A 13,074-nucleotide genomic window follows, 5' to 3' on the forward strand; every position below is an offset into this window, starting at 1 on the left:
GGGATGGGATCAATGGGGTGGGATTTATGGGATGGGATCTATGGGGTGGATCCATGGGATGGATCCATGGGGTGGATCCATGGGGTGGATCCATGGGGTGGGATCTATGGGGTAGGATTTATGGGATCAGTGAGGGTGGGATTGATGGGATCCATGGGGTGGATCCATGGGATGGATCCATGGGGTGGGATTTATGGGATGGGATCAATGGGGTGGGATCTATGGGATGGGATCTATGGGGTGGATCCATGGGGTGGATGCATGGGGGTGGGATCTATGGGGTGGATCCATGGGGCGGATCCATGGGGTGGATCCATGGGGTGGGTCCATGGGGGGATCCATGGGTGGATCCATGGGGGGATCCATGGGGGGATCCATGGGGGGATCCATGGGCTGGGATCAATGGGGTGGGATTTATGGGATGGGATCCATGGGGCGGATCCATGGGGTGGATCCATGGGGTGGATCCATGGGGTGGGTCCATGGGGGGATCCATGGGGTGGGTCCATGGGTGGATCCATGGGGTGGGATCAATGGGGTGGGATTTATGGGATGGGATCCATGGGGCGGATCCATGGGGTGGATCCATGGGGTGGGTCCATGGGGGGATCCATGGGGTGGGTCCATGGGGTGGATCCATGGGGGTGGGATCTATGGGGTGGATCCATGGGATGGGATCCATGGGGGGATCCATGGGTGGATCCATGGGGGGATCCATGGGGGGATCCATGGGGGGATCCATGGGTGGATCCATGGGGGGATCCATGGGGTGGGTCCATGGGGGGATCCATGGGGTGGATCCATGGGGTGGATCCATGGGGGGATCCATGGGGGGATCCATGGGGGGATCCATGGGGGGATCCATGGGGTGGGTCCATGGGGGGATCCATGGGGTGGATCCATGGGGTGGGTTCCATGGGGTGGGATCCATGGGGCGGATCCATGGGGGGATCCATGGGGGGATCCATGGGGGGTCCATGGGGGGATCCATGGGGTGGCACCCCAAGCCCCACCTTGTGCACGGTGCCGAAGACGCCCGAGCCCAGCACCTTGAGGCGCTTCAGCTCCGACTCCTTGAAGATCCGGGCCAGGACCTTGTTGGCTTTTTCACTGGGGTCCAGCGGCTCCAGGCTCTGCGGGACACGGCGAGGGGACACGGCGTGGGGACGGGAACACGGGATGGGGACACGGTGTGGGGACACGGGACAGGGACACGGGATGGGGACACGGTGTGGGGACACGGGATGGGGACACGGGATGGGGACACGGTGTGGGGACACGGGATGGGGACACGGGATGGGGACACGGGATGGGGACACGGTGTGGGGACGGGGACACGGGATGGGGACACGGGATGGGGACACGGCGTGGGGACACGGGACAGGGACACGGGATGGGGACACGGCGTGGGGACGGGAACACAGCGAGGGGACACGGGATGGGGACACGGCGTGGGGACGGGAACACGGGATGGGGACACGGTGTGGGGACATGGGACAGGGACACGGGATGAGGACACGGTGTGGGGACACGGGGTGGGGACGGGAACACGGGATGGGGACACGGGATGGGGACATGGCGTGGGGACACGGGATGGGGACACGGGATGGGGACACGGCGTGGGGACATGGGGTGGGGACAGGGACACGGCGTGGGGATGGGGACAGGGACACGGCGAGGGGACGCAGCGTGGGGACAGGGACACAGTGTGGGGATGGGGACATGGGATGGGGACACGGCGTGGGGACAGGCATGGGGAAAGGGATGGAATGGGAATAGGATGGGGACAGGGACACACACAGGGACAGGGACAGGGATTGGGATTGGAACACGGGACAGGGACCAGGGACAGGGACAGGGACAGGGACAGGGACAGGGACATTGGGGACAGGGACATTGGGGACAGGGACAGGGACAGGGACATGGACAGGGACATGGACAGGGACAGGGACAGGGACAGGGACAGGGACAGGGAAAGGGACAGGGACAGGGACAGGGACATGGACAGGGACAGGGACAGGGACAGGGACATGGACAGGGACAGGACAGGGACAGGGACAGGGACATGGACAGGGACATGGACAGGGACAGGGACAGGGACAGGGACAGGGACAGGGAAAGGGACAGGGACAGGGACAGGGACAGGGACAGGGACAGGGACAGCAGCACAGCAGGACGAGGACGGAGAGCGACCGGCACGGAAGCAGAGCTGGAGAGGGACGGGGCCGGACGGGGCCGGTGGCGAGACCGGACGCGGCTCTGCCCGGCCGGACACGGGACCCGACCCCACCCCGCCGCCCCGGGACCCCTCCCCGCCGCCCCGGGACCCCTCCCCGCCGCCCCGGGGCCCCTCCCCGCCGCCCCGGGACCCCTCCCCGCCGCCCCGGGACCCCTCCCCGCGCCCCGGGACCCCTCCCCGCCATCTCGGGACCCCTCCCCGCGCCCCGGGACCACTCCCGGGGCCGCTCCCGGCGCCGCTCCGGTTGTCCCGGCGCTGACCTCGCCCCGCTCCAGGTAGCGCCGCATCGCCCGTTTCTTCTGGATCTTCTTGCCCCGCCAGTAGAGCAGCGCCAGCAGCACGAGCGAGCACGAGAGGAAAACGGCCCCGACCACCATGACCGCGATCAGCGTCGGCGTCCGCCTGCGGCACCGGGAGCGGCGCCGGGAACGGCACCGAGAATGGCACCGGCAATGGCACCGGGAATGGCACCGGGAACAGCACCGGGAACAGCACCGGGAGCGGCACCGGGAACGGCACCGGCAATGGCACCGGGAGCGGGCGGGAATGGCACCGGGAACGGCACCGGGAATGGCACCGGGAATGGCACCGGGAACGGCACCGGGAATGGCACCGGGAACGGTACCGGGAACAGGCGGGACCGGGGTGGGAACGGGCAAGAGATGGAGATGATGGGGATGGGGATGGGGAAAAGCACCGGCTGAGGGTCCCCGCTGCCCCTCGGGGTCCCTGCAGCCCCCCCGGGATCCCCCGAACCCCCCGAGCCCCCCAACACCCCCGCCCGAGCCCCCCGGGACCCCCGAGCCCCCCGAGCCCCCCGAGCCCCCCGGGACCCCCAAGCCCCCCGGGACCCCCGAGCCCCCCGAGCCCCCCGGGACCCCCGAGCCCCCCGGGACCCCCGAGCCCCCCGTACCTGGCCACGGGCAGGGCGTCCCCCAGGCAGTCCCGCAGCAGCGGCCCCACACATCTGTGGGGTGGGAGATGGGGCTCAGCCCCCGGGGGACCCCCCCAGGATGGGGGGACCCCGAACCCCGACTTGTGCCCCGCGGGGTCCCCAGACCCCAAAATACCACCAGGGAGGTCCCGAGCCCCCAGTCCTGACCCCAGGACCCCCACCCTGTTCCCCAAAGAGGTTTGGGGACCCCCACCCTGCCCCAAATGATGCCCCAGGGCTCCCAAATTCCCTCCCCAAAGAGGTTTGGGGACCCCCACCCTGCCCCCAGTGACACCCCAGGACCCCCACCCTGCCCTAAGCAACACCCCAGGACCCCCACCCTGCTCCCCAGAGAGTTCTGGGGACCCCCACCCTGACTTCCACAGGGTCTCAGGGGGGTCCTGAGTCCCCCAGCCCCCCCCGGGCTCCTCCACTTACACCCCAGGACCCCCACCCTGCCCCAGGGCTCCCAAATTCCCTCCCCAAAGAGGTCAGGGGACCCCCCACCCTGCCCTAAGCGACACCCCAGGACCCCCACCCTGCCCTAAGCGACACCCCAGGACCCCCACCCTGCCCTGTACGGGGTCCCAGGGGGTCCTGAGCCCCTCAACCTGCCCAGGACCCCCAAAATGATGCCCCAGGACTCCCAAATTCCCTCCCCAAAGAGGTTTGGAGACCCCCACCCTGCCCTAAGCGACACCCCAGGACCCCCACCCCGCCCCGTACGGGGTCCCAGCGGGGTCCCGCCCCCCCAGCCCCCCGAAGCCCCCCGGGGCGGCGCCCACCCGCGGCTGCAGTTCTCGTGGCAGGGCCGGCACTCGCGGCCGCCGTCGGGGAATTTGAAGATGGGGCCGCGCTCGCCCAGGACCCCGTCGGGACATCGCGCCACGCAGTGCGGCCCGTCGCGATAGTGGGCGCAGCGCGTGCACGTGTCGGCGCCCTGCAGTTTTGGGGGGTGGGTGGGTGACACGGGTGGGGACAGCCGCGTGGGGACGGCGGGGACGGCGCGGGGCCGGCGGCGGGGCCGTACCGAGCCGTTGCAGGTGGCAGCGCCCGCGATGGGTTGGCACTCGGGGTGGCACTCGGAGCATTCGCCGCCCTGCGAGAACTCCCGCGGCTCCCTGCGGCCACCCCAGCGCTCAGCGGGGTGACACGGGGTGGCAGGGACACCATGGGGTGGCAGGGACATCCCCAGGTGGCAGGGACACCCTGGGGTGGCAGGGACACCCCGAGGTGGCAGGGACATCCCGGGGTGGCAGGGACACCCCGAGGTGGCAGGGACATCCCGGGGTGGCAGGGACACCCCGAGGTGGCAGGGACACCCCGAGGTGGCAGGGACATGCCGGGGTGGCAGGGACACCCCGAGGTGGCAGGGACACCCCGAGGTGGCAGGGACATCCCAGGGTGACAGGGACACCCCGAAGGTGACAGGGACACCATGGGGGTGACAGGGACATCCCGGGGTGACAGGGACACCCCGAAGGTGACAGGGACACCATGGGGGTGGCAGGGACATCCCGGGGGTGGCAGGGACATCCCAGGGGTGACAGGGACACCCTGGGGTGACAGGGACACCCCGGGGTGCCAGGGACAGTCTGATGTGACAGGGACACCCCAAAGGTGACAGGGCCGGTGTCCCCCCACCCCACCATGTCCCCCCCCGTGCCCCCCTTGTCCCCCAGTGTCCCCCCATTTCCTCCTTGTCCCCTGTACCCCCTGTGCCCCCCTTGCCTCCTGTGCCCCCCATGTCCCCTGTGCCCCCCATGCCCCCCATGCCCCCTTGCCCCCTGTGCCCACCGTGCCCCAAATATCCCCCGTGCCCCCATAACCGCTCCCATGCCCCCCATGTCCCCCCTATCCCCCTGTGCCCCTCTCACCCCCCGTGTGCCCCATGTCCCCCCGTGCCCCCCACGTCTCCCTCTGTCCCCCATGCCCTCCATTCCCCCCATATCCCCCCGTGCCCTTCTTGCCCTCCATACCCCCGTGCCCCCCATGTCCCCCCTTGCCCCCCTCATCCTCCGTGCCCCCCTCACCCACCATGCCCCCCTTGCCCCCTTGCCCCCCATGCTCTCCATGTCCCCTTTTCCCCCCGTGCCCTTCTTGCCCCCCTCACCCCCCGTGCCCCCCTCACCCCCCGTTCCCCCGGTGCCCCCCGTGCCCCCGGTGCCCCCCGTGCCCCGGTGCCCGCTGACCCCTGGCTGAAGCGGCAGGTGGGCACGCAGACGCCCCTCCGGCTGTAGTAGCGGCAGGACAGGCACTGCCCCGGGCCGGGCCCCCAGCAGCCCTCGGCCGAGCACAGCGGGTCACACACCTTGCCCTCTTGCTCTGCGGGCACGGGGGGCACGGGTCACGGGGGGCTGGGGGGGCACGGGGGTCTGAGAGGGGTGGGGGGCAGAGAGGGGCTGGGGTCACCCTGGGGGTCTGAGAGGGGTGGGGGGCAGGGGGGCAGAGAGGGGCTGGGGTCACCCAGGGGGTCTGAGAGGGGCTGGGGGGCAGGGGGGCAGAGAGGGGCTGGGGTCACCCAGGGGGTCTGAGAGGGGTGGGGGGCAGGGGGTCTGAGAGGGGCTGGGGTCACCCGTGGGCTCAGAGTGGGGCTGGGGGGCAGAGAGGGGCTGGGGTCACCCTGGGGGTCTGAGAGGGGTGGGGGGCAGGGGGGCAGAGAGGGGCTGGGGTCACCCGTGGGCTCAGAGTGGGGCTGGGGGGCAGAGAGGGGCTGGGGTCACCCGTGGGCTCAGAGTGGGTCTCGGGGTCCCCGAGGGGTCCCAGGGGGGGTCCCACGCCCCCTCCCAGTGTAAGGGATTGGGGTTCAGTGCGGGATTTGGGGGTCCCTGTCTCCCCTTCTCTATGGGATGGATGGGGGTCTCAGTGTGGGGTCCCCGGGGGTCTCAGTTTGGGGTCCCCGGGGGTCTCAGTTTGGGATCGCCCCCGGGAGGGTCTGGGGGTCCCCGGGTGGTCCCGGGGGTCCCGCGCCCCTTGCAGGGTAAGGGATTGGGGTTCAGTGCGGGATTTGGGGGTCCCTGTCTCCCCTTCTCTATGGGATGGATGGGGGTCTCAGTTTGGGATCTCTGGGGGTCTCAGTGTGGGGGCCCCGGGGGTCTCAGTTTGGGATCTCTGGGGGTCTCAGTGTGGGATCTCTGGGGGTCTCAGTTTGGGGTCCCCGGGGGTCTCAGTGTGGAGTCCCCGGGGGTCTCAGTGTGGGGTCCCCGGGGGTCTCAGTTTGGGGTCCCCGGGGGTCTCAGTTTGGGATCGCCCCCGGGAGGGTCTGGGGGTCCCCGGGTGGTCCCGGGGGTCCCGCGCCCCTCGCAGGGTAAGGGATTGGGGTTCAGTGTGGGATTTGGGTCCCGGGGGGTCCGGGGTGGGGTCCCGGGGGTCCCGCGCAGCCCCCCACGCACGGCACTTGCTGCGGGGCCGGTTGTTGGGGGTCCCGGTGACCCCTCCCCTGTGGGATGGACCGGGACCCTCCCGAGGGGTCTGGGTGTCCCGGGGGGTCCCGGTGGGGGTCCCGGGGGGGTCCCGGGGGTCCCGGGGGGTCCCGGGGGGGGGTCCCGGGGGTCCCGGGGGGTCCCGGGGGGGGGTCCCGGGGGTCCCATGGGGTCCCGGGGGGTCCCGGGGGGGTCCCGGGGGGGGGTCCCATGGGGTCCCATGGGGTCCCGGGGGGTTCCATGGGGTCCCGGGGGTCCCGGGGGGTCCCATGGGGTCCCGGGGGGTTCCATGGGGTCCCGGGGGTCCCGCGCAGCCCCCCACGCACGGCACTTGCTGCGGGGCCGGTTGTTGGGGGTCCCTGTGGGATGGACCGGGACTCTCCCGAGGGGTCTGGGTGTCCCGGGGATGGTCCCGGGGGGGTCCCGGTGGTCCCGGGGGGTCCCGGGGGTCCCGGGGGTCCCGCGCAGCCCCCCACGCACGGCACTTGCTGCGGGGCCGGTTGTTGCGGATGTCGAGGTCGGCGCGGCTGCGGCGCAGCGCGGCCCAGTGCACGGTGTGCAGGAAGCAGAGCCGCCGGTTCTCCGTGATGTACACGCGGCCCGCGCTCACCTCCCGCAGCGAGCGCAGCCCCAGCGACGTCACGTTCTCGTTCTTCATGATCAGCAGCGAGAAGCCGCGGCTGCGGGAACGGGGCGCCGGGACACCGGGGATCAACCGGCGGGGAACCGGGACACCGGCGGGGAACCGGGAATGAGCGGCCGAGGGGTGCTCCGGGAGGCGGGGGGCAACCGGGAGCCCGGGGATGAACCGGGAGCCCGGGAATGAACCGGGAGCCCGGGGATGAACCGGGAGCCCGGGAATGAACCGGGAGCCCGGGGATGAACCGGGAACCCGGGAATGAACCGGGAGTCGGGGGATGAACCGGGAGCCCGGGGATGAACCGGGAGCCCGGGAATGAACCGGGAGCCCGGGGATGAACCGGGAGCCCGGGAATGAACCGGGAGCCCGGGAATGAACCGGGAGTCGGGGGATGAACGGGGAATGAGCAGCCGGGGATGCTTTGGGAAACCGGGGGAAACCGGGAGCCCGGGGGGAAACCGAGAGCCGGGGAATGAACCGGGAGTCGGGGGATGAACCGGGAATGAGTGGACGGGGGTGAAACGGGAGCCCGGGGTGAACCGGGAATGAACGGCCAGGGGATGCTCCGGGAGGCGGGGGGGAATCGGGAGACCGGGAGTGAACCGGGAGGCAGAGGGTGAACCGGGAATGAACGGTCGGGGGCGAACCGGGAGCCTGGGGGTGAACCAGGAGGCGGGGGTGAACCGGGAATAAGTGGCAGGGGATGAACCGGGAGCCGGGGAATGAACCGGGAGCCCGGGGATGAACCGGGAGTCGGGGGATGAACGGGAGCCGGGGAATGAACCGGGAGTCGGGGGATGAACCGGGAGCCCGGGGATGAACCGGGAGTCGGGGGATGAACGGGAGCCGGGGAATGAACCGGGAGCCCGGGAATGAACCGGGAGTCGGGGGATGAACCGGGAATGAACGACTGGGGATGAACCGGGAGCCCGGAGGTGAACCGGGAATGAACGGCCAGGGGATGCTCCGGGAGGCGGGGGGGAACCAGGAGACCGGGAGTGAACCGGGAGGCAGAGGGTGAACCGGGAATGAACGGTCGGGGGCGAACCGGGAGCCTGGGGGTGAACCGGGAGCCGGGGGAGGAACCGGGAGGATGCCCCGGGAGCCGCGGGGATATTCTGGGATTGAGGGGATGCTCAAGGATCGGGATACCGGGGGATGCAGAATTAGGGAAAACAGGGAATTCGGGGATTGGGAACATGGGGAATTCAGGGATGCAGGAATTAGGGAAAATGGGGAAATCAGGGATTGGGAAAAGGGGGAATTCGGGGATTGGGAAAAGGGGGAATTCAGGGATGGGGAAAAGGGGGAATTCGGGGATTGGAAAAGAGGGAATTTGGGGATGGGGAAAAGGGGGAAATGAGGGATTGGGAAAAGGGGGAATTCGGGGATTGGAAAAGGGGGAATTCGGGGATGGGGAAAAGGGGGAATTTGGGGATTGGGAAAAGGGGGAATTTGGGGATTGGGAAAAGGGGGAATTCGGGGATTGGGAAAAGGGGGGATTCAGGGATGAGGAAAAGGGGGAATTCAGGGATGGGGAAAAGGGGGAATTTGGGGATTGGGAAAAGGGGGAATTCAGGGATGAGGAAAAGGGGGAATTCAGGGATGGGGAAAAGGGGGAATTCAGGGATGGGGAAAAGGGGGAATTCGGGGATGGGAAAAGGGGGAATTTGGGGATTGGGAAAAGGGGGAATTTGGGGATGGGGAAAAGGGGGAATTCGGGGATGGGAAAAGGGGGAATCTGGGGATGGGGGATGCCGGGCAGGGGCTCCTCACTTGTAGAGGCTCCGTCCCCCGATGGTCTCGAGGTTGGAGAAGACGCTGAAGTTGTTCATGTGCTTGGGCCAGGACTGGATGTTCAGGTAGCCTGGGGGGACACCGAGGGCTCAGGGGGTCCCGGGGGGTCTCGGGGGTCCCGGGGGGTCCCGGGGGTCTCGGGGAGGCTCCGGGGGGGTCCCAGCACCCCCAGCCCCGCTGCTCACCCGTGATCTCCCGCACCGTCCGGAACACGTTCAGCTTCTCCGGGTCCAGCGCCGAGATGTTGCGCCAGGGGTCCCTGCGGGGCCGGGGGGGTCAGCGGGGCTGGGGAGGGGGGCTGCACCCCCTAAAGCCCCCCCACGAGCCCCCCAAATTCCACCCCTCACCCCTCCAGGCCCGTGATGAGGAAGTCGAGGTTGCCCAGGATCTTGGTGCAGTTGATGAAGGTGTCGATGTTGCTGGAGTCCACCGTTTGGTACTTGCTGCCGGCGCCGGTGCCCTCGCAGGCTGCGGGGCGTGGGCAGGGGGTCAGGGGGGGTCTCACCACCCCCAGACCCCCCATGGGGGACCCCAAACCTGCCCCCGTACCCTTGGGGCACAGCCCCGCGCAGGGCTCGCAGATCTTCAGCCCGTTCTTCTCCACCTCCATCTTGTCGTTGGGGCAGGCGCGCACGCACGAGCTCTGGTCCACCACGAAGTTGTCTGGGGGGACGCCTCGGGGGTCGCTCGGTGTCCCCCCCACCCCAGGGCCGCCCCCAGAACCCCCCCGAGACCCCCCGAAACTCACGGGGGCACTGCCGCACGCAGACCCCCCCGTACTGGTACTTGGTGTCGGGGTTGGGCTCCAGCTGGAAGGTCAGCTTGTTGTAGATGAGCGGCTGCGGGCACAGCGGCACGCACGAGCCGCTGTCGTTGAAGTGGCGGCAGGCCTGCGGACGGACAGACGGACAGATGGGCATGGGATGGACGGATGGACAGATGGACATGGGATGGACAGATGGACATGGGGATGGACAGATGGACACGGGGATGGACACAGGGATGGGCACAGCGGCACGCACGAGCCGCTGTCGTTGAAGTGGCGGCAGGCCTGTGGACGGACAGACGGACAGGTGGGCATGGGATGGATGGATGGACAGAGGATGGACGGATGGACAGGGGATGGACGGACGGACATGGGATGGATGGACGGATGGACAGACAGATGGATGGATGGACATGGGATGGACGGATGGACAGGGGATGGACGGACGGACATGGGATGGACGGATGGATGGATGGACGCACACACATGGAGATGGATGGATGGACAGATGGACATGGGGATGGATGATGGTTGGATGGATGGATAGACACAGGGACGGACAGATGGACATAGGATGGATGGACGGATGAACAGACGGACACAGGGATGGACGGACGCACGCACACGGGGAGGGATGGCCGGCCGGCCGAACGCCGAGCGGACACAGGGGCCGGCGGTTGGCCGGACAAACAGACAGACACAGGGGTGGCCGGACAGCCGGACAGCCAGCTGGAGGGACAGACAGACAGCCAGCCGGACGGACAGACAGACGGACGGACGGACGTACGAAGCAGTGTGTGCGCAGGGGCCCGGTGCAGCCGCCCGCGCACTCCTCGTGGCAGCACTCGTTGGGCGCGCGGCCGAAGCAGCGCCCGTTGCACTGCGGGGCGCAGATGGTCTTGGTCACTGCGGGGACAGCGCGGTCACCGGGGCACCGGGGCACCGCCGGGCACCACCGGGGCACTGGGGCGCCATCCGGGCACCACCGGGCACCACCGGGCACCACCGGGGCACCGGGGCACCGGGGCACCGCCGGGCACCACCGGGCACCACCGGGCACCACCGGGGCACCACCGGGCACCACTGGGCACCACCGGGGCGCCGGGGCACCACCGGGGCACCACCGGGCACCACCGGGGCACCACCGGGGCACCACCGGGGCCGGGGGTCCGGCCGAACCCCCGATCCCCCCCGTAGCCCCCCGGTACCCACGTTTCTGGCAGTCGTCGGGGCCCGGCCCCCAGCAGTGCCCGCCGCAGCTCTCGTGGCACGGGGCGCCTGCGGGACGGAGCGGGCGTCACCCCGGGACCCCAAAAACGGGGCGCCCCGAAGGGTTACCCCAAAAATGGGGCACCACAAAGGGACCCCAAAAACGGGGCACCACAAAGGGTTACCCCAAAAATGGGGCACCACAAAGGGACCACAAAAATGGGGCGCCCCGAAGGGACCCCAAAAATGGGGCACCCCAAAGATGGGGACACCCTCCAGGGACCCCAAAAATGGGGCACCCCAAAGAGACCCCAAAAATGGGGCACCCCAAAGGTTACCCCAAAAATGGGGCACCCACAGGGACCCCCAAGCTCCCCAAACCCAGGATTGACCCCAAACCCAGGGATGACCCCAACGTGACCCCTCACCCAGGGGTGACCTCCAAGCCCCCCAAACTCGGGGTGCCCCCAGCCCCCCACACCCAGGGGTGCCCCCACACCCAGGGGTGCCCCCACACCCAGGGGTGCCCCCAGCCCCCCACACCCCGGGGTGCCCCCACACCCAGGGGTGCCCCCACACTCCGGGGTGCCCCCCAGCCCCCCACACCCCGGGGTGCCCCCAGCCCCCCAAAGCCCGGGGTGCCCCCACACCCAGGGGTGCCCCCACACTCCGGGGTGCCCCCACACCCAAGGGTGCCCCCACACCCCGAAGCCCGGGGTGCCCCCACACCCAGGGGTGCCCCCCACACCCAAGGGTGCCCCCAGCCCCCCACACCCAGGGGCGCCCCCACACCCAGGGGTGCCCCCAGCCCCCCACACCCAGGGGTGCCCCCACACCCCGGGGTGCCCCCAGCCCCCCACACCCCGGGGTGCCCCCAGCCCCCCGAAGGCCGGGTCCCCGCGCACAGCCGCGGCCGTTGTCCCGCACGAGCGGCTCCAGGCGCGGGTCCCTCATGATGTCCCTCCACTCCACCGTGTCCACGTGGCAGAGCTGCGCGTTCTTCTCGATGTACACCCCCCCCGCCAGGATCTCTGCGGACAGGGGGACAACGGGGTGACAGGGGGTGACAGGGGGTGACATCGGGGTGACATCGGGGTGACAGGGGGTGACAAGGACGGACAGACCCCCCCAGACCCGCCTGGTAGAGCAGGAACAGGACAGGAACCTTGGGGACCATCCCTGCTCCAAGGGACAGCACAGAGGACGGGGGACATGAGGGGGTGACAGGGGGTGACAAGACAGACCCCCCGGCCCCCCACAATGTCCCCAACCCTCCATGATGTCCCAAGTCCACCACGGTGTCCCCAATCCTCCATGATGTCCCCAACCCACCACAATGTCCTCAACACTCCACGATGTCCCCAAGCCCCGTGATGTCCCCAACCCTCCATGACGTCCCCACCCTCAAAGATGTCCCCAGCCCCTGTGATGTCCCCAACTCCTACGATGTCCCCAACCCCATAATGTCCTCAACCACCCAATGTCCCCAATCCCACAATGTCCCCAACCGTCAATGATGTCCTCAACCCTCCACAATGTCCTCAGCCCCTGCAATGTCCTCAACCCCCTGTGATGTCCCCAGCCCTCAATGATGTCCCCAACCCCACACAATGTCCCCAACCCTCCATGATGTCCCCAACACCCCAAAATGTCCCCAACCCCACACAATGTCCCCAACCCTCCATGATGTCCCCAACCCCACACAATGTCCCCAACCCTCCATGATGTCCCCAGGCCGGTGTCCCCGGCCCACCACGATGTCCCCAAGCCTGAGTGGTGTCCCCAGGCCGGTGTCCCACCCGTGAGCTGGTTGAGGCCGAGCTGGCGCAGGGCGTGGGTGGTGTTGGGGTTGTAGTTGAGCAGCACGAAGAGCGCGAAGCGTTCCTCGTAGAACTGCGTGCCGCGGATCACGCGCAGGTTCTGCAGCGGCAGCGCTGAGAACACGTTCATGGCGATCAGGATGTAGCCGGTCACCTCCCGGATGGTCTGCGGGGGGCTCGGGGTCACCTGGTGGCCATGGCCGCTGTCCCCGGGGTGGACATGTGGCCCTCAAAATGGCCATGTCCT

The 13,074-nt window shown here is 69.1% G+C and overlaps 1 protein-coding gene across 1 annotated transcript in view; it reads right to left on the minus strand.

Annotated features, from left to right (window-relative positions):
• ERBB3 (erb-b2 receptor tyrosine kinase 3) overlaps positions 1-13,074 on the minus strand; it is a 32,759-nt gene that overhangs the window by 14,201 nt on the left and 5,484 nt on the right. The window contains exons 3-18 of the mRNA XM_085562851.1: positions 12,807-12,993; positions 11,913-12,038; positions 11,011-11,076; positions 10,586-10,704; positions 9,781-9,922; positions 9,582-9,695; positions 9,380-9,500; positions 9,218-9,291; positions 9,012-9,102; positions 7,076-7,275; positions 5,366-5,498; positions 4,204-4,294; positions 3,959-4,113; positions 3,153-3,206; positions 2,500-2,641; positions 1,014-1,133 (exon numbers count right to left, since the gene is read on the minus strand). Of these exons, the coding sequence (XP_085418977.1) occupies positions 1,014-1,133; positions 2,500-2,641; positions 3,153-3,206; positions 3,959-4,113; positions 4,204-4,294; positions 5,366-5,498; positions 7,076-7,275; positions 9,012-9,102; positions 9,218-9,291; positions 9,380-9,500; positions 9,582-9,695; positions 9,781-9,922; positions 10,586-10,704; positions 11,011-11,076; positions 11,913-12,038; positions 12,807-12,993 (1,935 nt within the window). The remainder of the gene's footprint in view (positions 1-1,013; positions 1,134-2,499; positions 2,642-3,152; positions 3,207-3,958; positions 4,114-4,203; positions 4,295-5,365; positions 5,499-7,075; positions 7,276-9,011; positions 9,103-9,217; positions 9,292-9,379; positions 9,501-9,581; positions 9,696-9,780; positions 9,923-10,585; positions 10,705-11,010; positions 11,077-11,912; positions 12,039-12,806; positions 12,994-13,074) is intronic.

Source organism: Lonchura striata, chromosome 29, assembly GCF_050655825.1.
Source record: "Lonchura striata isolate lonStrDom1 chromosome 29, ASM5065582v1, whole genome shotgun sequence".
NCBI lineage: Eukaryota > Metazoa > Chordata > Aves > Passeriformes > Estrildidae > Lonchura > Lonchura striata.